The sequence below is a fragment of the Labrus bergylta genome, chromosome 3 (assembly GCF_963930695.1).
Source record: "Labrus bergylta chromosome 3, fLabBer1.1, whole genome shotgun sequence".
Lineage (NCBI taxonomy): Eukaryota > Metazoa > Chordata > Actinopteri > Labriformes > Labridae > Labrus > Labrus bergylta.
The window spans coordinates 25,794,673-25,822,282 of NC_089197.1; the positions used below are offsets into that span (position 1 = coordinate 25,794,673).

Genomic DNA, 27,610 nt, shown 5'->3' on the forward strand with positions numbered 1-27,610 from the left:
AAATCCTTTACCACTGCCAAGGGAGGTAATCGTAAAGACAATCAGAGTGTCCACAGTGGAGGCACCTATTAAAAAGCAGTGTAAAGGAACCACTTACAATGCCAAAGAAGCCACAGACAAATCCCAGCATAAGGTGTCACCAACTAAGAGAAAAGATTCAACACCTGCAGGGTCAAAATCCAGGGCAGTCAGTTGAACTCTCAACCCCTGGAAAAAACTACCAACGATGTCTGTAAAACACCAGAAAAAACACAGCCCATAGGAATACCAACTCAGAAAAAAGTTTCAACACCTGCAATTGTATCAGGGTCAAAGGCAGTCAGTCAGCCCTCCATGCCCCTGAAAAAATCCACAAACACTGTCTGTAAAACACCTGAAAATTTGCAGCCGATAGTGATGCCAGGTCAGAAAAAGGTTTCAACACCTGCTATTGCATCTGTGTCAAGATCCAAGATGGTCGGTTTGCCCTCCAAGCCCCTGGATAAAAATGCTGACAACTTCCGTAAAACACCAGACAAATCCCAGCGTACAGTGACATCAGCTAAGGTAAAAACACCTGAAATTGTATCAGTGACAAAATCCGAGGCAAACAGCCTGCCCTCCAAACACGTGGAAAAAATCCCTGACACCCACAAAACCCCAGCGTGTAGTGACACCGACTCAGAGGAAGGTTTCAACATCAGTTTCAAAAGCCATGGCTGTCAGTCTTTCCTCCAAACCTTTGGAGATTATCTCTGACAATGTCAAGAAAACCCCCAGTGCATGGTGACACAACTTCAGGAAAAAACTAAAGACTGTAAGCACTTTAAACCTTTAAATACCCCAGTACCAATAGTGCCACAAAATATGTTTGTCCACCTAGTCCAAAGAATAGGACCAGAGGAGATCAGCTGTATGAAATTAATGGTAAGGATCTCACAATTAAACCCAGGAAAGGGTCGATAATGAAAAGGGAGGTTTGGCAAGAAAAAACTCAAAGCTAGCCCTCTAGTACTAGAAACCTCTAAAGGACCAAATAAACCAGAACCAGACAGCAATAGCAAAATGCATCAATCACCAAAGATCAAGAAACTTGAAGTTGAGAAAAAGATTCAGCCCAAAATAACACCAGATAGGCCCAAAGTACCAAAGGCTCCATGGGTAGACATCCCAATACCACCAGCACAGTACTGGAAAACTACAGGCACTAAAGGTATAGCCGCCTGCGACAATAATTTAATTCATACCCTCACCTGTCCTCATTTACTAAATGGTATTACTGTTGTAAGACAGAAACGCATGCAAGTAACGGCAAAACAACCATATCAGTAACCCTGTTTTGATTTTATATTTTTTTTGTCATCATGTCCATTAGGTTCCCTTCAACCTTGGAAGGGGGTCCCCTCTTGTATGATCCTTCTCTAGGTTTCTTCCTGCTTGACCTGTTTGAGGGGAGTTTTGCCTTGCTCGCTTTAGGGGGAAGGGTCCTTCTGTTTAACATGAAGGCCAAATCACTTAGCCATTGCTATCACTTCCGCGACAGGTTTTCCCTTCATTTCCATGAATTGATTTACTACTCCAATTCACTCACACTCAGTAGCTGCTTAAACTGGCGGCTGTTTAGCCCCTCTGCTCTTGATAAAACTGATGCTGGACACTACAGTTTACATGACATTGTTGAGCCACAGAGGCTGTGCACACTGAGTTTCCTGATGTACAATGCAATGTATTTTTCACACTTTACATTAACAGTACCAGTCACAATGTTACCAATGCATATTTTCACTTATATCCTGGTTAAAAAAAAAAAAAAGGCATACAATTAAAAGTCATGGATCAAGACAGAGACTGCTCCTTTCTTTTTTAACTAACACAGTTAACCCCTTTTGCAAGCCAACCATGGGGCTCCATCTGTAGTAAGGGCTTAACTTTTCAAATGGTAGCTCAAATTGGTTCATAGCCGAAACAAGTTTCTCAAAGAAGTCCTCAAATTTTGTTTTACCATGCATGGCCTCCAAAGCCAACAATTCCTCTCGTGTCAAAGTCAGCAGTTATCCGACGCATTAAAGTGGCAAGTTGGGCAGTATTTGTTATGTCTTGTGCCATGTCAGTAATCCTCTCTGTGACGGTTCTTCGAACAACTCCGCAGTGGCAATGAGGCACTCTTTTACAAATTCTAAATGTGGCTTCAGCTTATGGCGATCAGCTCGCTCATCTCATAACTTGCCTGCATAATAACATTGTCTTGTCAGTTTGTGGTCCTGTGAATGCGGCTTAAAGCACCCAAACCCAGGCTAAGAGTATTGACTTTATTCCAACGCAGAGTCAGACTAAAACCTGATTTTTTTTTTTTTTTAATTGATTTTTATAGTATAAGTTTAAAGTTTTTTTAATGACACAATTCTGTTCTAAAGAGATCTTAATGGCCCTTACTTATCAAAGGTACGTACAACAGAAAAAATAGGTTTACAGTCAATCTGGACGTGAGTGGAGGATACACTCAAATCCCACGCCAGGTCTCCGCTTGTGTACGCACCTTTTTAAGTCGACAAATTTGGCTGTGTCTGAGAATTATAACCAACAATACTAGTGCAGTGCCTGTTTACACAGATTTATTGTTAGATAAGATATGACATCTAAAATGCATTTTACGTTACGCTCCACCTCAAACGATTCCTATAGGCAATATTTGTTTTTAAATAAAGTTGAGCAGTGCCAGCTTTCAGGTAACTTAATTTGTTGTGTTATAGTTGATGCATTTCTTTAAAGATTATTGAGGCTGATTTCAGTAATTACTGGTTAAACATTCACATGGGAATATCACTGCAGTAAACATTTAGATAAATGTAAACAGCTTTTAAAGGATGGAAATATATTTTTATACAGCTCAATAGGCCATGCTACATGTGACATATTAACAATTATTGTTGTGTGATATATCCATCATGAAGGATTTGAACGTGCTGACGATCTGCGATTTCAGCGGTGAAAACAAAACTTAAGAGTTTGTCCACAAAAAGAACTCCATCCTGGTTATATGCTACTCTTTTGATATGTTTCCAAACCGACACGGCATGAGCAACAGTTAAGGTTTACATCTCGTATAGTGACACAGTGAAGCCTTAACGAGCTGGAGAGACGTTTACAGTCTGTTGAGAGTCAGACAGAGCGGAGCTCAGACAGTCAATCAGTGATTGGAATTATAACCCCAGTGTTTAAAATGTTGCTGTCGAGGTTTTCTGCTCTCTCGGTTTTTAAAAGTTATTAATAAGTCTCTCCACCCGAAGCTCACCTGTTGTGATAATGGAACTTATAGGGATTAAGCTAAACAACGTTATGGAACGGAGGGAGACGATCATATCAGCAAGGTCCGGACCTTGGCTGTTAATTTTTTTAACAGTAGGCCAACAATAATTTATTTCTATGCATTGATGTCCATGCATGCTGCTTGAAGTGATGTCAGTCAGCAGCTCTTTCTCCTCTCATTCAGTGTGCAGCAGGCTGCTGAGAGTGAGTAACCATGGTGACTGTCTGTCTGCCAATCAACAATGTCCCGCTCCCTCTATGAATAAAACTCTTCTTTCAGTAAAACTTACTTTGATCATGTGTCACAGAATGAACACATTCTGTATTATGTTTGATTATATCAGAATCAGAAATACTTTATTAATCCCAGGGGGAAATTTGTTTGTTACAGTTGCTCATAACACCAAAAATCAGTATGAAGTACAGATAAGTTAACATTATAAAACAAAATAAAAATAGTAATAACAATATAATAAGCATAAGTACCAAGTGAAAGCAATAATAAAGTAGTATAAGTAATAAGCTATGTTCAAGCGCAGGTAATTGAAAATATAAACAATATTTACAAATATGAATATACACTGATGGATTAACAGCGTAGATATTGCACGGTTCATGTATAGATAGCACGTTTGATGTATAAATATTGTCCAGTTTTCAACAGATTGCACATGTTTTAGTCGAGAAATAGTCAAGGTAATAGTCCAGGAAGATTGCAGACTCAGTGTCTGACTCTCAAATGGAAGAGTTATTGAGTCTGATCTTCATCTTGGGGGAATGAGTCTTGCACTGAAAGTGCTCCTGTGTTTTGCCAGCACGTCACTGAGTGGGTGAGAGACATTGTTCAAGATGCCACGCAGCAAGGAGAGCGTCCTCCTCCCTGAAACCACCGTCAGAGAGTCCAGCTCCACCCCCATGACGTCACTGGCCTTGCAAATCAGTTTATTAAGTCTGTTGGAGTCTGCTATTCTCAGCCTGCTGCCCCAGCACGCAACAGCAAACAGGATGGCACTGGCCACCACAGACTCGAAAAACATCCTCAGCATCGTTCTGCAGATGTTAAAAGACCTCAACCTCCTCAGGAAGTAGAGGTGGCTCAGGCCCTTCTTGTAGACAGCCTCTGTGTTTTTACTCCAGTTCAGTTTATTGTCCAATTACACCCCCAAGTACTTGTAGTCCTCCACTCTGTCCACACTGACCCCCTGAATGGAAACAAGGGTCAGCGGTGCCTTTTTTTCTCCTAAGATCCACTACCAGTTCCTTCGTCTTTGTCACATTGGGCTGGAGATGGTTCTGCTCACACCATGCGACACCCACCACAGCCCTATACTCAGCCTCCTCACCCTTGCTGATGCATCCAACCACAGCCGAGTCGTCAGAAAACTTCTGAAGGTGGCAGGACTCTGTGTTGTAGTTGAAGTCAGTGGTGTAGAGAGTGAAGAGGAAGGGAGACAGGACCGTCCCCTGTGGGGCCCCAGTGTTGCTGACCACTCTGTCCAACACACAGTGTGTAAGGCGTACATACTGTGGTCTGCCAGTCAGGTAGTCCACAATCCAGGACACGAGGGGAGCATCCCCCTGCATTGTTGCCATCTTCTCACCCAGTAGAGCCGGCCTGATGGTGTCAAAGGCACTAGAGAAGTCAAAAAACATGACCCTCACAGTGCTGTCCGGCTTGTCCAGGTGAGCGTAGACACGGTTGAGCAGGAACACGATGGCATCCTCCACTCCCAGTTGGGGCTGGTAGGCGAACTGGAGGGGGTCTAAATGGGAACTGACTGTCTGCTGGAGCTGATCCAGGACGAGTCGCTCCAGGGTCTTCATGGTGACTCCAGGGTCTTCATGACTGCACAGTATGGATGTAACGATTCACTCAACTCACGATACACAATACGATTCTCTCACGATTTATTTTATAAAATGAGATTTCCTTTAGGGGCTTCAAACCTTCTTATCAGTGTGAGCTGGCCTTTTATGTTTTTTTTTTTCTCTCAACAATGGGAGGTGATTGGAGCTTCTCATTGTGGTGTCGATTACATGCTGCATCATATTGGTCTGTTATCTTCTCACCTTTCACTTTCTGTCTTGGGGAAGCCAAAATGCTTCTACACCTCCGATTTAAAAGACTGGGTTGCATCCTCAATTTCAAAATCTTGCTCTGCAGCGGCCAACCGCATCTGCTCTACAGCTGCTGACGCTCACGATATTATTATGATTCATTTTTCAGAGTACCAATGTGAATCTTGACACCTTTGAATCAATTTATCACGATTTTCCGATTAATCTTTACATCCCTACTGCACAGTGAAACACATGGACTTATTAAAATGTATGTTTTCTAATTAATGCCAATTTATCCTCAACCTGAGAAATCTGTGCAGTATCTGCCTGGGAAATTTTACCCCAGGAAATATATGAACAACTTGATCAAAAACAGGTTCTACAACTGAATCAAGACAGAGACGTGGTTCCAAAAGAAAATGTGAATTTATAGATTGCTGTAATGAGGTAAATTAATCAATTTAGGAAGATGTATCAAAAGTGTAGAACAATATAATTAGTTGAATTTATTCAGAAAAACACTTCCAATCAAAGGTAATTTAAAAGTAGCAAAATGGGAGGGAGAAGTGAGTGGTGAAAGCAGAGGGGAGGCAGGCTAACATCCAAGGGTGTGTTCCAGGAGCGTAATTTAGTCACCACTCATGAGCTCACAGCAAACGGCATTCAGTGCAAACTATTGTGTCTCGGTGTGCTTACCACTACACACAGTGCAGGGAACCACCTAGAGTGCCTAGTGCCCCACCAGCAGCTGGCAACCAACTTCACTAAAGGGGAAATATCAAAAGTATGAAACAAAGAAAACCAAACAATAATGAAACCAGTTGGTTCAGTTTAAAAATACATTAATAAGCAAAAGATTAAAGGCCTGAAATACAAATAAAAACATACAACATATTATAACTTCTTTATAACATTGTAATAAATATGTAATAAAACCTCAAGTAATCAGAGGTCGCTTACCGAATATTTTCCTTCTTTGACGGATTTTTTTTACCAATGACGGAAAAATCTGAAGGCTGTCGGACATTTTGACGGATTAGAATCACTGGGTGTCCACCGCTCCTTTCTAATTCTCACACAGAACTGTCATTAACCACATATAAAGCACCTGCAGTAGACCTCCAAGTCCAGTTGGTGCATAATTAATTAGTTATTGTTTTGTCCTGTAGGATATCTGACCTCACGTGCATGACATCGTTGACTAGCTGCTGGTTGTTTTCATAGCATGGTTAAGATATAGCTGGTGTGCTTTGGCACGTTACAGTTCATGCTCGAGCACAAGCACGCAGGTACCTAACATTGACAGCCTTCATTCGGGAGAAATCCTGGAGTGGTATGGCTGTATCTGACTAACATGACTTAAAAAAAAAGAGACACACAGTCAGTAAAGGAGCTGCCATGGTCTCTGTGTTGTTCTCCGATGTGCGGACATGAGCTCGATCGTGCGTCACTTTATTTATTTTTTTCCCCGAGTCCACCTGTATAGTATAAGCTGCTTTATCGATTCTGTAAAATCTGCATAGATTGGCAAGGAATACATGACCATATTAATTTTTTGAGCACAGGCCTATTGTCCACTATTAGAAGAAAGCTCTGACCTTTCTTCTGCTGAGGATCAGATTCTGATGAATCCCTCCTCCTCTGTACATCGTCATCTCCCTTCTCCTTATCATCTTCCTTGCCTTCTTCAGCTGGCCCTGGTGGAGGTGGATGCGTACAGGAAGGGGTACAGACTAGATACGCCAAGTAGTTGGCACGGAGGAAGTGCTGGCGTTGACTATCTCCATCTGGAGGGAGGTGGATGAATGATTCCTCATCCATGGTGGTACTCTTCTTGTCGCCATAGATAATATGTTGTGTGAACTGGAGGAGTTCCCCAAGGTCAAGGCTATCTCTGCACCACTAGAGCTGCCATCATGACACAGAATTCTTCACCACTTTATCAAACACAGACGACTTACCCTTGGTGTAGAAGCCATTGGCATCAAAGCCTGTCATTCAATGGAGCTGAATAATAGTCTGCCCTCTCCTCTGTCTCCTGTTTTCTCTTGATACAGAGCTTACCGGGCGTAGCAAGATGACTGCTGTGGCGACATATGAATCTGTCTCACTCGTCATGTTTTGTTGAGTATTGTGTGTTGTACGGGGTTGTTCACAAAGATAATACGGTCAGCATCACCATGGCGGGCAAGGATGATGGATGACACCTTGCGGACGTAGTCTGACCACTTATATTGGGTGCCATCTTGTGTCTGTAGATCTTCTGCTGATGGAGTTGCCATCCTCCAGATCATGTCCATGTCGATGAGAGCAATGTAGGGTTTTTTCAAATCTACAGGTTGGAGAGAGAGCTTCTGGATGAGCTTGCTCTTCTGTCTTCCTGTATGTGCCATTGGAATTGAATAAGGCCACACACTCCTCAAGAAGAGAGGGAGAGCTGAAGAGGACACGCACACATTTTATTCATGACTTCAAAGTATTTATTTAGCGATCAGTGGAATAAGGTTTTCTGTACGAAACATTGTTGGTATGCGGAATACAGTTAGTGTACGTTAGCTAGCTAAGCTACCTTACGACCAGTTGCTTAGTTACTAACTTTGCTTCCGTTTGTAGTGTGCCCATGTGTAGTTACGTATATGAACATGAAAAAAACACACACTATTAATGCTGTGTGTGTGTGTGTGTGGTATGAGTGCCGGACGTATAGGGCTTAAAGTTCTCCGGCAAAATATTTATTAAAAAAATAAAAACACAAATTTGTTTTGAATGCGCTTGATGAAGTTCGGCTCAATAGAGTTTACCCACCAATGTTCTGTGAGTAACGCAGCTCTCATTCTAGCCAATCAGAAACATAGTAGGGCAGGTTTTGGTAACACTCTAGCTTTGGGATCTAGTGATGCAGCAAGATATGCTAGGTGTGCCATCTAGGTATATTTTCCACCCATATGATCTAATTTGGTATTGGTAAAAATAAACATGTAATATTTATTTAAAAAAACTGTATTTTTTACAGTTATCACAGAAGATAAAGATATTCCAATGTTGTTGTTTTTCCCATTTTGTGAAGCCCTTATTTTTGCAGAGATTGACATGCTGTTGTCCCAGTATTACCCATGCAAGTTACTTTACACACTCCTTACACATTACTGGACTCAATAACTTACTAACATTAACACATTTTACATTTTCATTCAAGTCTTTTAGAGCGGCACTGAACCAGCAGTGACCCAAAGGCATCTCACAAAGCAGCCAAGAAAACTGCTGAGGTTGGCTTATTGTTATAAGTTGTTATAAGTTTATTTACACTGGATACCCGTGAGGTCCTTTGAGGTCCACATGCCTGTGAAATGTGTTTCAGAATTGCAATATTATCTGCCCTCATTATTATTTACATATTATTCACACATAGGGGATAGTGTTCAGAATAATAGAGATGACTAGTCTTGTTACTTAGCAACCACTGTATCATTGCATCAGTCATTAAGGTTAATGGCACACATGACTGGTAAGGGAAAAAAAGCATGTGTCACCTGTTTTGATGTATGAGATGCAAAGTACTGTGAAAACAACTCCTGAGCATGATCTATAGTGTACATATCTAATCTGGTGTACACTGCTAATGCAAATGTTCAGCTGCAGAGTGATGTATGCCCGCTGAACCTGAATCTCTTATGGACACAGTTCATTTGTAGCAATCCAGATATTCTCAGCCTGTGAAGTGTCAAGTGTCATGACTTGAATTTTGTTCTTTAGACCTTCATTCATTTTTACGCTTTTCTTTTGTTACTAGGCAGTAGACCGTGACAAAGGGCCAGACTGGGACTCATTTGCAGCCCAGAAATGTCATGGCTCAGACTAGCCCATGTTAACTTAAAACCTTCACTGGAGATATATCATTTCAGCCTTACTACTAAATAAGTCAGAAATAGTGCACTATTCTCGACAACCTCTTTATTTAAATCTATTTGATTCAAAATCAAATTTACATTTTGACACACTTAACAAATAAGAGAACATCACTTTTTTTCTCAGTGCAAATGGGCATACATTCCCCCAGGTGCTCTATATGTTGTACTTTGTGTTGCACATCTGGCATCTTGATCTTGCACTGTTAGCTTATCTGTGTCATCTCCATCTGGTGCGTTTACAATGAGCTTGAGTAAAGAAAAACGTATTGACTTTGGCACATTTGGGTGCATCAGCGCCACTTGTGCTTATTTTATTATCCATTGCATCGCCTCTGAACTTTCTTGGGGCAGAAGGATCAACCGATGTCAAGGAACAAACATTATCGAAACAATGTTAAGCTAGTATTTTTATATTCGTACATTGACCTCCCGATGAAGCCTATACTGTTTGGCTGTGGGAGAACATTACTGTCTATAGTGAAACGCTAATCAAATAATGAGTACTTGTACCCATCCCTAGCGATTGGAGCCTCCTGATCTATTTACTGTCACTCTACACCAACCCACGCGGCTCTACAGCCAGTGGGAATTCTTTTGATTCAGAAGAAGCTAAGATGCTTTCTGAAGGCTGGCCTAATGTGAAAGCATCTGCAAAGCAAAAAAATGAAACCAGAACGCACAGAGGCTGTTTTATTTGAATCATAGTTCTTGGCAGTGGTATTCTATTCATCAGATTTCATCTGCTGACAATCTAACAGAGGCTTGATGCAAGAATGGCCTGGGTTTGACCCTCATTTTCTGTTTATATTGTGAAACCAAGGTTTGGCTCTCGCCGAGCACCCTGGAGAAATACCCTGCACCTTGTTATCATCAAATCTCCCAGGAAGGCAGGCAGCTGCAGACATCCACTAGTTGTCCGTTCCAGGTTACAATCTTAAAGGCCACAGATATTTGGCATGCACTGCATTGGGCGTATTCAGATGAGAGGCCCTTCTATTGCTGTAAAAAAAAAAAAACAGCACTTTCTTATTACACTAGCATAAAAGGTAGTGGATCAAAACATAAAACTGTGAATACTGGTCACTGTAGTGGAGTAAATTTAGAAATTCTGTTTGTGTCTACTTTAAGTAATAGTCAGAGTAGATCAAAAGTGTATGTTTTATGTAAAGTTGATGTATACAGTCTTTGGTGTGTGTTGATAGCTATTTGAAACTTTTATGTGCAAAAATGACTGCCTGGCAAGCTCCTTTCAAAAGAGGGATGCAAAAGATTGCACACCATTGAGAAAAATGTTACTCAACCAGTAACTGTTGCAAGCCACTGGGATTGCTACGAGCAGTGCATGATGTCAATTATAACGAGGTATATTGAATTTACTTTTAAATGATATAATAACTTACCCTTCTCTCACTGCCATGTTACAACAATTTCTGCCTTCTAACGGGGTGAACAAAGACACATAAAGTAATTGCAAATTTGTTTTCAGTTGGAACAATTAGAATACAATGACATACTGAAAGGGTCAAATCATTTCCATTCTCAGTCAGGTTTTTCAGGTGGGTAAATTTACTCAGTATGATTCTACTAGAGAGAAGGCTCTGAGACACTCCCAGCCAAACAGATGACTGGTGCCACGAGGCCACTAGCTCAGCCCGAGCATGCTCAGCTGATTTATGGCTTCAGCACTGTGCCTGAGCTGACATGATTAAGCGGGCAGCTTCCTGGGATCCACACACCAACATAAAGGTTACAAGAGGTGCTCCACCACTCTGCATCCCCACATGACGAGATTGTGGACAAGATGAATTTCTGCCACATTGTGGATCCAATCCTTCAAAGGGTTTTGGGATCATTTCTATACATCCAGTTAGCGGAATTTAACACTTTTACTTTCTCAACAAGTTTTTTGTATGCTCAGCTGCAAACAGCCAATCTATGTGGTTCCCAGCAAGAACCTGACTAGATCTTGCCAAATAAATGTGTGCAGGGCCTCTAGGGAGAGAGGGAAATCAATAGTGGATTGACTCTCCCTCCTTCTCACTGATCCTAAGGCTCGTCCATGGAAAGTTGTTTTCCTAAACATGTATGTGTTTACTGGAGCTGCAGGTTTTTGATTGTCAGCCTGCACTGACTTCTGTTGGCTTAGGAGAGATCACCACAAGGCATACTCAACCGCTGGTTAAAGAAATGTTCATTAAGAAGACACATGACCAGAAGCTAAATGAAGAACTTTTCTGTCCTGTCCTGAACTATTTGATGACTCTAACATGCAATCACATCTGTGCACATTGTACACTTAAGAGGAATAGGAAATTAATAATCACTTATATTAATGGAAATCTTATTATCTTTTTTGTTTACAAAAAATTCTAATTCATTCCAACCAATGTGTATTTGAAACTATACTGCAATATGCTGCACAGCTCTGTCTTTGTAATTGGGGTGGTGTGGTTGTTATTATTGTGACCCCACAGTACGAAGACTGTTGACTTCAGTTTTGACTTTGGTCACTGTCGAAAGCTTGAATATTGCTGTGCTGCCCATTATGTTTCCATCTTGTAAACCAGTGCAAATGTATTATTTTAGGGAACTTAAACATCCCGTTTACCCTGTAACTGTCAAATAATGTCTGTCTTGTTTTTTTGTGTGGACTACTTTGTTTTAGAGTAAAAGAAAACTACACATATCTATGATAGAGTTGTGGGTTGTCAGGCTGAAGCATTCTTTTTGGAGACTAGGCTGCACTGGCTGGTGATTTGTCCAGGGGTTGTCACTCATTTCCCCCCAGTAATGCCCTAAATAGTCCACCCTAAATCATCTGATCAATGAATTGCCAATAAACATGGTGAATCAATACTTTCAGAGGCATCAGTAAGTTCTATCTTGACAGCAATTCTTCTTACAGCACAACAATAGAAGTGCAAGATATTACAGCTGCCCTCCCTTGGGCATTTTTTTTTTCACTCATTATGGCCTCATTCCAGATCATTTTATTATTGAGCAGCAGCTTCAGGCCTTTCTGAACACCAATATCTCTAATGACATTCTAATGTACCATTGCTTGCACCAGCGGAACCAAACAAACCATCAGCAATGTCGTTCACCATCAAACACCTATGTAATCAGTAAATGGATCTTCTCTGCATTAAATACAGAATCAGAGTGGATTTTTTGCAAGAAACTTCACAGACATGTTTTGGGGAGCTCTGAGACTTATGTCTGTTGAAAAGGGGGATAATATGTGACCTTTAAGGGGCAATTATTATGGGAAATTTAGTTTAAAAATAAAGCACAGAAAATATCTGTGAGAGGTTAGAGGGCTGTCTCATGTCACTTTTTTCAATCAATCTTTCTGAAATTCTCAATTCAATTCCCTCTCCTGTATTTTGGTTTGAGGCCTTTTTTATAGAAATGCCAAAGATGAATGACTTTTTGGCCTTTACAAGATGTAACCTTAGGTTTCCATATTGCAGAAGGTAAGCTGTTATAATGCTAGCATTTAACCACAAGCTCCCATTTAGTGCATGAAACCTCATATGGAGGGACACTAAATCCTGATATTGTGACTGCTTTTGCTCATCACATAATTCTGTCACATCATATGATATGAAATGTATTTTTTACTAGAAAATAAATAACAATTTGTGCAAGAAATGTATTAAACTCTGTTTTTGTCAACCATTACATGAAAACTGCCCCTTTCACAAGCCCCTTTTGCACATGCACTACAATCTTAAGATTATCAAAATAACCCTGAGTTGCTTTTGAAAACATCATTGTCGAAATCTGAATCAAACTGAATTTAACCTTTGATTCCACTTGCACACAGTGAGTTAAATGTCCAATGAGTTGATCTGCAATTGCATTGGTTTGGGTATCATTAGAATAAGCTCCTCCCTCTACTACACGCTCTACCTAGGTGACACCCTTCCTCTAAACCAAACATAGCACATTATTTGCAGTATATAGCACATCTCACACAGACCATCTCAAACTGAATACCTGTACATGAAAAACAAAGTCTGGAATAGGTCTGGGCCTTTGTGATTGTTCTGTTTCTATTTTTTTACATTTAAAAAAAAATCAAAATTCCAGGGGGAAACGTCAACCACCCGTATGCCATATGCCATGTGGTTGTTGTAAGGTTATTATTGTGAATGCCTCTTCAATGCCTTTTCATACTCTCTGAGAAGATGCAAATTACTGTAAAGGTTGTTGGGTGAATCCTGGCTGCCATTTTTAAGTCATTGTTTCCTGAATCCCTTTTTCCACCAAATTGAACATAACTTATTGGAGCAGCAATATGAAGATGATGAGTCACCACTGTTTGGTGTGACAAAAAGAGCAGCATTTCTCTTTTTCTTACACCAGGCTTACTTTGCGGACTTATGAAATACTTATTATTTAGCATTGACTTTGTGTTTACACTGAAAAAGGGCACCCTATAGAATTACAGAAAGAAAAAAAGGCTAAACTCCTAGCTAGTTATTCATATCTGGACATTACCTTGCTCCCTGAGTCATCGTGTGATATGTAAAACTGTAAGGACACTTTTTGTTCATGTTTTTTTGGTAAGTTTTAAATGATATAGACGGAAATGTAGACTTTGAAAGTCAGTGTGACCTTACTACTTTCCATTTATCTTCCGTTTGGAGATGAAATCTCTGACCCTGGATGTGTCTCTCTCACTCCCCTCTCTATTTTTTAAAAACAGTAAATCATAGCATCATAGTGGGCAAATGCCCCTTCAGTCTTAAGTATAGAGTCTCTTCATTTTCTATGCATTACCTTCAGCTAACGAGTACAACAAGAAGGAATGTCATTTTAATTTATCTAGACATAAGACTGTAGAAAATAGGGAAATAGTTAATCTGGCTCTCCCAAGACTAACACATTTTGCTTAATGCCCCCAGTATAAGAAAAGCACATGTAGTTTTGTAGGAAAATATGTTTCCTCTTTGTCCTGACTGTATGCTAATGAAAAGGAGTTAGAAGAAGTTTCATATTTCAAGTTTTTCAAGTTCACTCTTTCGTTATCCTTCTATATTATTAATTCATTGTATTTCCAAACAATCCTGTTATCACTTGCAGACAAGACTTCCCCTTGGATATATTTCTCAATCTATAAGCAGTAAAAACTTATGGTCATTGCAATGCCATCTGTATTCCCCAGAGTTAGTCAGCCATAGAGTGGCTTTAGTGTCATCATGCAAGAAATAATGTTTCTGGCTTGTGTGTGTTAAGGAGTACTGTGTGATATGGAAACAAAGATGAGTGTGCAAAGAGATAGGTTGCTGGTGATGATGCATCGTCTAAGAAGAGGAATTCCTTAACATGGCCGGTATACCAGAGCCATATCTTCTCCTTATAGAGATTAATGACCCAGACATCCATTTAATACCTCAACCACAGCGTGCCACAAATCATCAAGTCTTTCAATGCAGGTAAAGGCAACCGATCCTCTTCCTTAGACAATACAATGCGGATCAGTTCAATGAGCTGTAACCCTTAAATCACAGGGCTGTCTGACTGAAACACCATAATATTTGTGTGTACACAGAATAGTTGTCAGTATACAGCAAAGGTTTTTTTGCCTTTGTACTTTACCTCCTGACATTTTTCAGTATTCAGAGCTGGGTGTTATATTCTAAATCAGTGGCATACAGTAAACCAAAGCACCATAAACAATCTGAACCATCTAGGAATGAGAGAAAATTTCAATAAAGTCATCTGCTTGACTTATTTAGTAGCTGTGATTATTTAAGAAACCCTTAAGTCTGAGCAAAACACCTACACCAAAGCTGCAGGTAAGCACAAAGTACTTGCAAATTTGTTGAAATTAAATTCAGATCATATCTGATTCCTAATGATTGTTACCCGGCTGGAGAAATAAAATGGAATTATAAGGACGGACAACAACGTATCGGTTAGAGACAACATATTTTTAAAAATCAGGGAAACATGAGTTAATTTGTTTGTCTTTCTCTCAAGAAAAAGTGCCATACAGCAGCCATACAAACTTTATTGACAGTGAAAAGGTAATGCTGTTAAGCTAGATGCCTAGAGGGGATAACTTGAGGGAAATTTCAGTGTAAACAGCTTTATTCCCTTCCAGACACGAAGGCAAGTAGACGTACTTCTCGTTAATAAAATATGTTGCTATCATATAAACACTTACATTATTTCTAGGTCAAGAGTTGGCCTTGGGCTTCTCGTGGCTGTGGTGAATAGAAATGGGTGCAATCTATTGCATCAGTTGCTCTCGGAAATAACGTGAATTTTTGTGACCAACATACAACAAACAAAAAACATCACAAGTTAGGTAGATTGCAGCTAATCCTATCATATGTAATAGTAGCAAGTAAGGCTGAATGGCCTGTAAAAAGCAGATACCTTAACACACAGTATGTGAGTAGATAAATCATCAGTCAAAATGTGAAATGGTCTCGAACATCCAGATTGAGCTGATTAGTTCTGATTTATGCTTCCATACATCTGGTTAAATAGCCTGAAGGAAATATGCTCTGGAGTATGTTAGCAGGGCAACCTGTAGTAAAAAAGAAAAACTATGTAGATATACTGTTAAATGTGCATTCTGTCTGTTGAAGTTTCTGCCAACACACACTTGGATTTTGGTTTTTACCTCCTCAAGTACATTGTTTATTTGCTGCTCTATATGCGCTCAGAAAGACGGTAAGATTACATCTCTGGAAAATAACAAAAAAAAAGCTATGTCAATGTGATGCATTTAATTTCAAATAAAATATTTTTTTGTTATTCTTAGTTGACGTGCAAAATCACTTCTTGTAGACTGAGAACGAATGGCTGGTGATGCTGTAGCACCACACGTCTACGTAGAGAAACTACTGTCTCTTAGTGGGGGATGCTTTGGTGGAAAGTGATAAAACGCCTTTCTCTGACCATCTGCCATGAGGCCTTCCTCTCTGATCTGCAGTCTGCACATGAATAGGGACACACTGGGCATTCCACTGTTAAAACTGAGCCATAGCTGTTTTCCAGCTGGGCGGTACATCTCTGCCTGCTTGGTGATCGTTAGAGTGGGAGATGTGGCCACAATTAAGTTATTTATTTTAAACTGTCACGGCTTATTTTTGAACCTTTACAACCTGCCAAAATGTCAATAGTCATGTCACAACACAAAAACTCACACATAGACACACATATAGAAATATGTACTTAGCCCTGTACACAAACATACACAATTCAACTAACAGGCGTTTTGTAAACTGTGTGAGTGAAGTGTGAAAGGTGCTGCTATTCCAGTGATTATGATTAATAGCACAACCGTCGCTGTGCAACAGCTATGGCTGAGTGCCTGCATATAGAATAATGTTCCACTCTATGACGTTATGTCACATTGCTGGTGGATTGGTGTGGCTGCACATATATTCAAGAATCTCCACGTGCCATTTACCCTCACTCTGTTGGAAAGCTGTCATGCCACTCATCATTTGATGTGGCATGACAATCATTAAAGGCAGGAAAATGGGGGGGGGGCTGATGTTGATGATGTTTTTCTTCCCTTTCGGATTTCCCTCATCCTCAAATCCTGGTCAGCTAGAAAGGTATTTAACAAGATTGGTTCCGACTTAAAACCATGTAAGCTGCGATGCAGGAGGTAGAGCCAGCATTTACCTCTCAGCCAGGCTATAGGTCGGTCAGGGGACCTGGATTCAGACTGAGCCAACTGAGGCCCAGAGCTGTAATTACACATGAACAGATGGCCTTGTTGGAGGACTCTCCTCCCTCCTTCTCTCAGACCTGCTTCCTGCAGTGCTCCAAGCTCCTGCTGCCCACAAAGCATTGTTGCACATAAATTATTGTTCACTGTAAATGTGAATGCTTACAGGCTTTATAGTTAAAGAGATGTTTGTGTTAGCAGGGATCGTAATCTTTATCATTGACAAAGCCCCCTATAGCTAATCATCTGTCAGCACGATGTAAGACGATGTGAGTCCTGGAGCTGTATATTATAGAACACACTGCATCCTTCTGGTAGTCATACATCTTTTTTTATAACATGGAAAACATTTGTTTTTACTCATAAATAAATAAGCCCTGCATTCATTGACTGCAGCAGGAAGAATAAACACTGTCGTATACTTCAATCGGCATGAAGAGTTCTTCTCTGGACTCCTGTGAGATAAAGATGCGCTGGGATAGATGCCTGCTGTGCTACCTACATTCTTTGTTCTCAGTTTGAAATCATGGAGGTGATGTATGAGTAAGGAATACAAATTATGCCTCTGTTGTGTTTTGCTGTTTCAGTGGCCCCTTGAAGACAGAAGCAGAAAAATGTATCCCAGTTCAACTCTGGCTGTTATTCTTCAGGCAAAGACAATGAGTAAAAAAGGAAAGAGGAGACAAAACCAAGTAGATAATTTATTTACCTCAGCTTCAAAGTACTTAAGGGCAACACACAAATAATTCAGGCTAGGGACCCCTGAGCTCTGGAGCAAACAACGGATTGCAGATATTTACTCTATCAAGGACCAGTATGAGCTGTTTTTCTAAAATGCCTGATAGACATAGGAGAGTTCTTGGCTTTAAAATGTAATGATTTGTCGAATCCAAAAGATATATTTGCCATTGAGGGATGTGGTGATCAAATCCTAGATGCCGGCATTTCCTTTTAATCAAAAGCTGCAAAATGAAACTGCGTGCAGTCAACTGAAAACTAGACCCAGATGACTGTATCACAGAAGGAAATAAATCCTGTTTTCTCCTGCCTTGTCATCATGTGTGTTTGCTATAAAAATGTCAACCAGCAGAAGCAATTACGACGTTGTTTGCACCAACGACACGCTAACGGTTGGCTGCTCAGTGTCATGGTTCAGTTCAACATCTCATCCATCAGAGTGGAAATGGCAGCACTGTTGTCCTGCTTACAGTGACGGAGGTCGTGTCAGCAATCCCTTGCTGTGTGTAATGACGGTAAGATCCCACCTTGTGGCTCTATGGGGGTGCATTACTTGGTGTTCAACAAGTACAGCGTCCACCTCTGCAGTTTAATGGCTGGCTCTTACCTCTCCATAGTGGCTGTGTCGACTAGCTTTTCCTCTGTTTAATGGCGGGATGAGGAGTGTGCCCACCGAGACACACAGAGCTGTAATTACTCTCAGCCAGATTGGTTGGGGAGAAAGGGCAGGGTGAGTGTGCACCCATAGGACACATACTTAAAGGCACATACTATATACAGTATGTAGTTCATGGGGCAGCCATATTCAGGTCACGCAATGTCATATTTCCTACTACATATGCTGTATACTATACACACACTGTAAAGGTACACACACACAAACCTTCAGACAGATTGTCCTGATGATTTATTAAAACAGTGAGAGGAGAAAAGAAGAAGCAGCAGTCAGGAGTGAGGTAGAGGAGGGTGGTGGTGGTAGTAGTGGTGGTGGTGTGGGTGTGTGTGTGTGGGGGGTGATGCAGCACAGGCCTGGACGTCTTGTCACTGTGATGCTTGATAATCTGTGTGGATCCACCTGGGAACTCCGCTTTCAAGGCTGAGGAGTAAGAAAATAAGGTATAGGTATAGGTATAGGTATAGGTATAGCTCCTCACAGTGTTCCCAGCAGACATTTCCCTTTTCAAACACAGGTGTAAAATAACACTCATGATTGGCTGGGTTCCATTAGGTTGGGCCTTTGTATATCTTTGAAAAGATCTAATTCTGGAAAACAGACACAACATTGTCAGTCTCAGACACTATAGCGTCCCAATATTCGCTTCTATGTAATAATACTGTATTTGATCATTGCAAATAGTGGGAATCTTTGAAATTGTTTGAAGTTTCTTATTGATTTGCAATGATAAACCCACTGGATAGTAACAATAGGGCCATATATTTGAGGGGGGGGGGGGGGGGGGGGGGGCAATTTGAAACATGTATACTGTATGAAGAATGGACAGGACAAGAGTGGGAGATAAGAGAAGCCAAAAGATAAAGAGCCCCCCCTGCAGACTGGCTGCAGTATAGGTCATAAACTCCGCCTCCTCAATGTAAACAGATGGAACATGGGGCAAACTTTACCATTAAATACACGTCACACATTATATGGTCTGGTCTCCTCAATAAAATCTACACAATGGGATTGTATAATCCTGACTCGCTTGGTTATTTAGAATTTGTTAACTGTATTATATGGGTTCATGTTGTGTGTGTCCTTAGCCATCATTCATTGTTACTGTGGCACTGACTAATAAATCAATCTATATATCATCAAATATTCTCAGCATGTACACATTTTCATTTCAAATGTTGACCTTCAAGCTGAGAATAAAACACAGTCGAGTGTTGTTTGCTCTGAAGGTCATAAAATGTTTGAAAGATTAACACGTGTAATCCATATCTTTACATAATCAAAACAACATCCATTTGCATGCAAAAAACAATTGGCAAAAACATATTCAGAATAATTGCAACCTGGCTCTTTCCTTTTTGAGAAGTGATTACTTGCTATGTTTTATTATATGGATCAGATGATAGTACATATGATATGGCTACTATGTCGTTTGGTGCTTTAATATTGTACTGCATCATGATGCATTGTGTTCCTATTGCATTTTAATAAACATGTTAAAATGTGAAAAAAAACACAGCATTAAAACTGTATCTCCTTCATCTTGGGCATGGTTGTATGATATTATATTCGGCAGTGACATGAAACAGTTATAATCGGTTTCATTACTTGTGTATGACATTTGTATTTTATATAAAATGCATTGGTTTGGATCTCATGCTGTGAATGACGTATCTCTCCCTTGAGGTGAGCTTCATCAATCTCCCCCTGATAGATTAACAGCCTTCTGCTTTGAAGGACACAGAAAAGTCTAGGTATGGTGCTTCAAGTATGTCAGACTGTTTCTCATTCAGAACAGCTGGCTGCACTGCATTATCACGCAGATGGACCAGTTCCTGTAGCCCATAACTTCTGGTTAATGTATCCTCCTCTTGTTGAGCTTCACTGCTGTTTTATCCTCCTGTCATGTACTCAATTAGCCAGCCCTGGATTACATCTAGTCTTCTTCATTTAGTACATAATCCAGAGGATCATCAGTAAGAGAAATGAGCTGCATAGGTCGACTACTCTCCAGACACACACACACACACACACACACACACACACACACACACACACACACACACACACACACACACACACACACACACACACACACACACAAAACCCCCCTAACCATGAGGTTAACAACAAGGTTGTCATTTTACCATAAATTATATCACCAAGCTCCTTCTCAGAGATCCTCATTTGCCGAGCATCAGTGTGTCCTTTGAAATGCGCAGCAGCTGATGACTAAAAATTCCTGGAGGAGTTGACAATATGCAAATGAGAGGTCAAGGTTGTGGGAGTCAGAGTTGATGTAATTTTGCATCTTGGCAGCTCTACTGCGGTATGAGTCAAGTTCATTTTTTTTCTCAGTTTTCCCTCCAATCTGGGACTAAAAGAGCGAGTGTTTCCTCTCTCTGCTACATGTTGCTCTTTTAAAGTGTTACCGTTTTCTCTTCTATTTCTTTTAATCTAATTACATGGGGAGGAAATAAGCTGCTATCACTGGCGTAAATGGCTCAGAAAAGGAAAAAGAATACAACACCAAGACTAGCACACACAGTATCAGGTGTTGAGAGTTAATTAGAGCAGTTGGTATTCTGCAAAAACACATGATGCAATTTCTTGTAATATAATTCAATCAACATTTCAGACACATTCAAGTGTAATAGATGTGATTTTAAGGTCACATTTATCACAGTGTATTTATTAAAATATATTCTTTTCATGCCAAGAGGTGCTGCTTGTCAACATGCAAGGCAGGCAACTGCTAGGGGCCCCAGGCCAGTAAGGGGGCCCTGAGGGCTGACAAAGTTTAAACCACAGCAGAGGCTCAAATGTGCACATTTTGCAATGACGGTAGGACACCTCCCTAATAGGACATTATCTGACAGCAATCACTGTCATTGCACTGCTAAGCATTGCATGCCTTATTCCTGTGAAAACCAAAGTTTGTCAAAGTCATCAGAGAATAAAGAGGAATTATCCGAGTGAATGAAAGAATGAGGGGAAAAAAAGCAAGACATTGGATCATTACTTAAGTTTCTGACATAATACATCAAAAGATAAGGATAAAGTGCCCCCTCAAAATGCTGATAATGGTTACTTTCATTTATATTATTAAGGTGATGAATGCTGGTTAGAGGGCGCCCTGTTCATTTTTCCTAGGGAATAATCACCACTGTTCCTGCTTTGTTCGTTTGTACTCTATGATATTATATTCTTCAGAGCTGATGTTAGACGTTGCTCTTTGTGACCTTAATTTCAGAATGGCATCCAGTTTTCATACATCTATTAAACTGTAGCTGTTGGTATGTAGCTGCTCTTAAAGTTCATGCTGTTAAATCATCTACTGTACAATGTATACAATCTTGTATGGCATTGGTCAGTTACACCAATGATCATTTACCATCATTCCTTAATATCCTCCAAGTGCCATCTGCAGTTACTGAAGTTTGCAGGTTTGCAAAATTTTAATGTGACTTGAAAACAGGCTGGTGGTAACGTGGAAAGTACCCATTGACAAGGATTGTCTCTTTCACAATTACATTTTTAGACAGATTTAATATTACACGTTTAACCAACATTTGGTAGTATAAGGAGATACAACACAGACTAGCTTTCTTACTTTACAATTTTTAACATTTGCTAAAGCAACCACTCGCAGCACAGCCATTGCTATAAGGGACTGCTATGAACTGGTATGACTCCTATTATCCTCATAAATCAATTCAAGCATATTTAACATTTCAGTATAGCTTTAAGGTATTTGAGCTTGTAAAAAAGATTGTTTTAATTTGTATGTGTGTATATTTTTGAGTAAGTAGTTTGGCTAATGAAATCTTTACATCATTTGCTAGAAGAAATGTCAGAAATGCCTGCTTTGAAATGTCAAAATGTCTGCAGAGAAAATTGTCTGTTGGACATTAGTAATAACTTATCTGTGAACATAAATATAGAAAAGTAGAAACATGCTTTACATTGTAAGTTAAAAATAGCAATACACACAACAAATGTATCATTCTATATCAGTATTGAAATCACTGTGGATTACTTTTTAAACACAAGTGTCATCATGTCCATTTGAGAGAATATCATTAAGCTCAGGACTAAACATACCTCTCACATTTCCTGTCATCTTCTTTAAAGCACTTTTGGTCTCTTCTGTAGTTCCTTCTTGTCTTCACCACTCCCTCAAAGACCTGCTTTTTTCTTTCTATCTCTGTGCTTCAGAGGGAGTACCGCTGTAAAAAAAAAAAAAAAGACAAAATGGTGACACTGACAAATGGACTTACTTTGCCGGGTCCTCTAATCCTAGTTCCAGGTGATTAGTTTCACTGTGTGGCACCAAGGGGACAGCCTGTGGCTAGAATAATCGGCTTTCAATGATCACTTCTATAATCTTTGAAGACAAAATTATTGGTAAAGCTGGTAACTTTTGAGGAAGCACATTTTGATAATCTCAAATCAGCAAAATGGGAAAAGCCATTGCCCGAAACATATGAACGTGCAGGATTAATCCACAACAGAGTGAACAGAGAGGCGTGCAGAGCATCATAAAGCAAAGCGATAAAATAATACATTTTGATAAACATTAAATGTAAAGATAAAATACAATAAAATAATGTTATGATTTAATTAATTTAAAAAATATACGTTTTGGGGCACTGGTGGCGCAGTGGTTAGAGCACACGCCCCATGTATGGAGGCTGTAGTGCGACACAACCGGACTGAAATCAGCAATTCAACATTAGTCGTACAACTCAGAACTCAGGTCTAAATCAGCCTGAAATCATACAGTAAATACCCAGCATCACAAGTACCATCACCCTTTTTATAACTGTGAGTGTCTGCTCCAGAGACACACATGAATCTGTTCTGCTTTGGACTGTACTGACCTGAGGGATCTTTGCTGTTTGGTCAGCAAGTTAAATGTCTGTTTTGTTTTTGTGGAAGAGCCAGACATGGATTCTGCGGCTCAACCAGCTGGATCCCTTCTGCATGAGGCTCCACATGGCATCACCAGTATAATATGTCAGCAGCCATCACGAGTATTTTGGCTTCAATTTTGTGGACGAGATGGTGACGCAGTGTCCACATTGTATACAGTCTATAATCTCAATATGTGTGATTTTAAATTCTAACACAGATTTTTGTAACTTTCAGCCATTTGAAGTAACACAGATGGTCCAAATGAAATGACATAAACACGGGCGTTAAAAGTTTTGGCAGGTGACATGCTGTTGAGGGATTAATTTCTACCACAGTCGTGCAGTTCTTCCCGTGGGTGTTGAATGACTGACAGTAAGTAGAGCATAACTGATCTGAAAACACTCATCTCAGGCACCATGAAATCACAAAAATAGAGAAACTTTGACAAAGTAAAGCGTTCATGTTTAGTGCAAAGGATTATTTTATCTTGTGGAAGTAATCTGCAGGTGCTTTCAAAAGACTTAACATCATAAGGGAAGCATCTCAGACAGTGTGCAGACAATGCCATGAAGTTTCTACACAGTAGTTGGGGAGGAAGAAGACAAATTCTGATTTGGTAACTTAAAATTATCAAAACGTATTGACTATTTCAGTTATTCCCACAGTTAGCTGGTGACAGTTATATTGTTGCCTTTGTGACGGACTTAAGTTAGTATTTGAAAAGTGATCTTTAAAAATGGTTATAGCTATTCCTATCCTCTGAACAAATTCAGTGATTCTTTAAAATGCCATAAAGATCTATTCAGGCAGTTCAAAATGAGGATATATCTGAGGAACATTTGATCTTGTATGTTTGCATTTAGCAATTGAATGCTATTTTCAGCTTTAATGCAGGAAAAACCTTAGATATGTTTTTAATGGTGCAAAATGTGATGGCTTTATTTTTTTTTTTATTCTACCAAGGAATTATCAACAAATTAAGGCATACAATTATTTTAGACCTTGGCGTTTAAATCTTAAAATGTGACCCAAAAGAAAGCAAAATATGTTTTGTGGAGAGAAAATAATCTGGAAGAGTAGAAAGAAGTGAGTTTACCAGACCTCTGTAACCCGCTTCCTATTTCATCTTGAGGCTAGCAACTTGAGGCTACCTACATTGGCTGCTGATAGCACAACAGTCCATGAACTTGGTTGAGACAAGTTGCATTGTGGGTAAAGTAGGCACAAAGTTTTTTATAGTAAAGGATGCTTAAATAACAGAGACTACAGCTTGGGTTCTGGTGGATCAGAGTTGGTACAGTCTTGACTGCTCAGCATTACTCTCAGAAATTCATAGACGTGTCATGCTTCATAAAGCATGTATAGCATACTCTAGCATACTGTAGTTTGTGTACTATAAAAACATTCTAAATGTTTTAAAGGGGTTGTGATTGTTTTCATCACATCATACCCACTTCTAGAGAAAAATGTCCACTTTAAAAATAAAAGACAGAGTCAGTAGCTTTTCCCCAAAAAATAAAAAGTAAAGCCACTCAATCATCACTTATAGGCCTCCATATATATGTGGTGATGACTGTGTCTGCAGAGTGTCTGTCCTTTGCCTGGATTTTGACTTTTTATTGTGTTTTAGCTGACACAGGATGTTTCTTGGTGGGAGCTGGTGTATTTCCCCCAGCCAATGACAACGTGCAGGTGAGTTTAGGATACATGTTGGACATGGATGTAGCAGCAAAGAAGAGAAAATATAATCATAGTGAAGCGAGACACCACGCGGATAAAAGCTTTTTCCAAAGCAAAGTTGAACCTTATGTTTACTTTCAGACCTGGATGGGGATTTGGCCTGCTTTATGTTGGACAGGCAGGTCCCAAACATCATTGGTTAGTTTGAGCTAGCGTATAGTAGTTTGCAGTGTAGGTAAAAGCAGTAAACATACACAGTTTACAGTGAGTGTGCACTTCTGGGGGCGATGAGCCCAGGAGGAGGGGGCTTGAATGTTGTGTTTACAAGCTGAAACAAACAATGCTACTGACTCTACCTTTATATACTGTAAGAGCATTGATTGGTTTTCAGGTTTGCTCTGACACAGCCATTGGATGCAACCACTTTGTCATAATGTGGACAGTTCTACTAACCAAGACTGTTACTCATCAAAGAGACACAACTGCAAACTTTGCAAACACGCTTCTCCCCAGAAGTAGTTATGCATCCTCTGTATATGGCCCCTTGATCATAATTAAGCTTAAAAAATGGAAAAGGTTAGAGGAACGATTGCTTGAAAGTTGTTCAAAATGAACCAGATGTTTTAACACATTTGCACATACTTTATGCACATTGAAGAAAAGTAGACTTTTGTACAATATCTCACTAAATATATTTACATGACATACAATTCGCCATCAGTGCAATACATAGGAATGTTGCATATTTACCAAATGTTAGACTCTTTCCTTTATGAAGAAAAATAATTCCAATGAGCTGATTTAAATGATGTGTAAAGAAACATGTGCAACTTTCATATTGTTTAACATCTTCACAGGAAATAAAAAAAATAAAGTCTTAGTACCACCCTATCGATAATCAAATATTTAGCATTGAAAAAGTAATTGATCACATGTACATATATAGCTTCATACATGTAATGGATTGCTTTTGTACAAATATTTTATATAACTTTGGCAGTTTATCAGGAACAAAGTTATCGGAAAATATGAAACAATAATATCAAACTGTAAGCAATGTCATGTAAGCTTGCCTTCCAGAGCTCATGTTCACAGTGGTCATTCAGAAAGGCTGGAAGCTGATGGCCCAAAAGAAGGAAAAAAAAAAAAAAGCAGAAGAAAAGAAACATTTCCATCCTTTCTGCTTAGACTGTTAGCACTGGAGGCTGTCGTCATTGTTGTCATGGTTATAAAATTACAAACACCTATGAAGGTTTACATAGCAGTCATCGCCATTTAAAAAAACATGGTCTTTTTTTTCAGGTTGACTTAAAATACAAACAGTTTGAAGGCAAGGGGACAGGGCCCTGCTCGGTGGTCACCTTGGAATCATGGGAGAGACATGACCGAGAAGAGGACATGCACAACAGTGCTGTGTGGAAGAACGTGAAGCCAAAAAACGAGGGTGCAAAATGAAAGACTTTGCAACAATCAAAACGCCACACGGTCAGAAAATGACTTACACCGGACAAAATAATCGAGCAAATTTCAAACATACTAAGTTCACCATAATTCATATACGTTGGTTTTGTTCTTTTTTTTCACTGGTTTGGCACTTTATTGGAACAAATCTCTGTTCAAAAAGACTAAATGTTGTACAAAAGGTATTTCATGTCCCCTTAACATAACCTGTAGAATATAGTACTTAATAGTAAGCATACGGTAAGTAAACACTTGTACATACTGTAGTTTTAAAATGAACATTCCAACAGATGTTTTACGCACATGCACAAAAACAAACAAACAAACACAACTCTCTCTCTCTCTGTCTCGCTGCTTTGCCACATGTAGGCCTCCTCCACTTCTCTTTGGACAATCTCTTTCTCTTATCTTCTATCCAGTAAGAACAACTGTTGCTACTGCTCTTTTTTTTATCTCACTTAAGACAACACAACTCTTTTAATACTGCATGTTTGCTTCATATTACGACACTTCCTCGGTCGATCGTGTGTCCGTCTTGAGACGCACAAACTCTTTGGCCACCTCATCATTGGTCCTTTGAGAAAGTATCCTCATGATGGTGAGGCCAGTTTCGTCCATAGAGATGCTCTTCATCAGGGGGTAGCAGGCCGAGCAGCTGCCTGTGTCTGCCAGCTCTCGGAGCTGGATGACTGTCATGCCGATGACGCGGTCCTCCCTGGCGAAGCAGTAGTCCTTAACCGAGACGTGCAGCTCGTAGTACTCAGGGCCATGTTCGTTACTGAGAACACTGGGACAATGAGAGATTAGAAAGGTCAATCTTCAGAGTAAAAACAAAAACAAAAGGTTTTTATTCCACTCGAAATAGTTTCCCTGAATTCTGAACTATTAATCAGCAGCAATATTAGAAATGGAGGCTTCACCGCATTATTACGGTTGAGATTCATAGAGTAAGTTGTGAGTGACATAAAGGTGTACCAAGCTGGCTTCAGCATACTTTATTTTTGTCGGAAATCACTGTACAAACCAATAGCTTTTGGACACTGACATTTGGCTTTGTATACAGCTGAACACATCATGTCTGTTAGTCGGGGGCTGGAGGGGCATTTCCCTAGAAACAACTGCTTATTATCTCTCTAACCTTTAAGACAATTCTATCAGGTTTTTCTGGTTAACCAAATGTGTATA

At 39.8% G+C, this 27,610-nt stretch overlaps 1 protein-coding gene across 2 annotated transcripts in view; it reads right to left on the reverse strand.

The window, feature by feature from the left end:
- Positions 1 to 24,195: 24,195 nt before the first annotated feature.
- LOC109991172 (protein unc-13 homolog C) overlaps positions 24,196 to 27,610 on the reverse strand; it is a 101,437-nt gene continuing 98,022 nt past the window's right edge. For both annotated transcript variants that reach the window (XM_065953031.1, XM_065953032.1), the window contains one exon: positions 24,196 to 27,212. In XM_065953031.1, the coding sequence (XP_065809103.1) occupies positions 26,927 to 27,212 (286 nt within the window). In that variant the 3' untranslated portion in view covers positions 24,196 to 26,926. The remainder of the gene's footprint in view (positions 27,213 to 27,610) is intronic.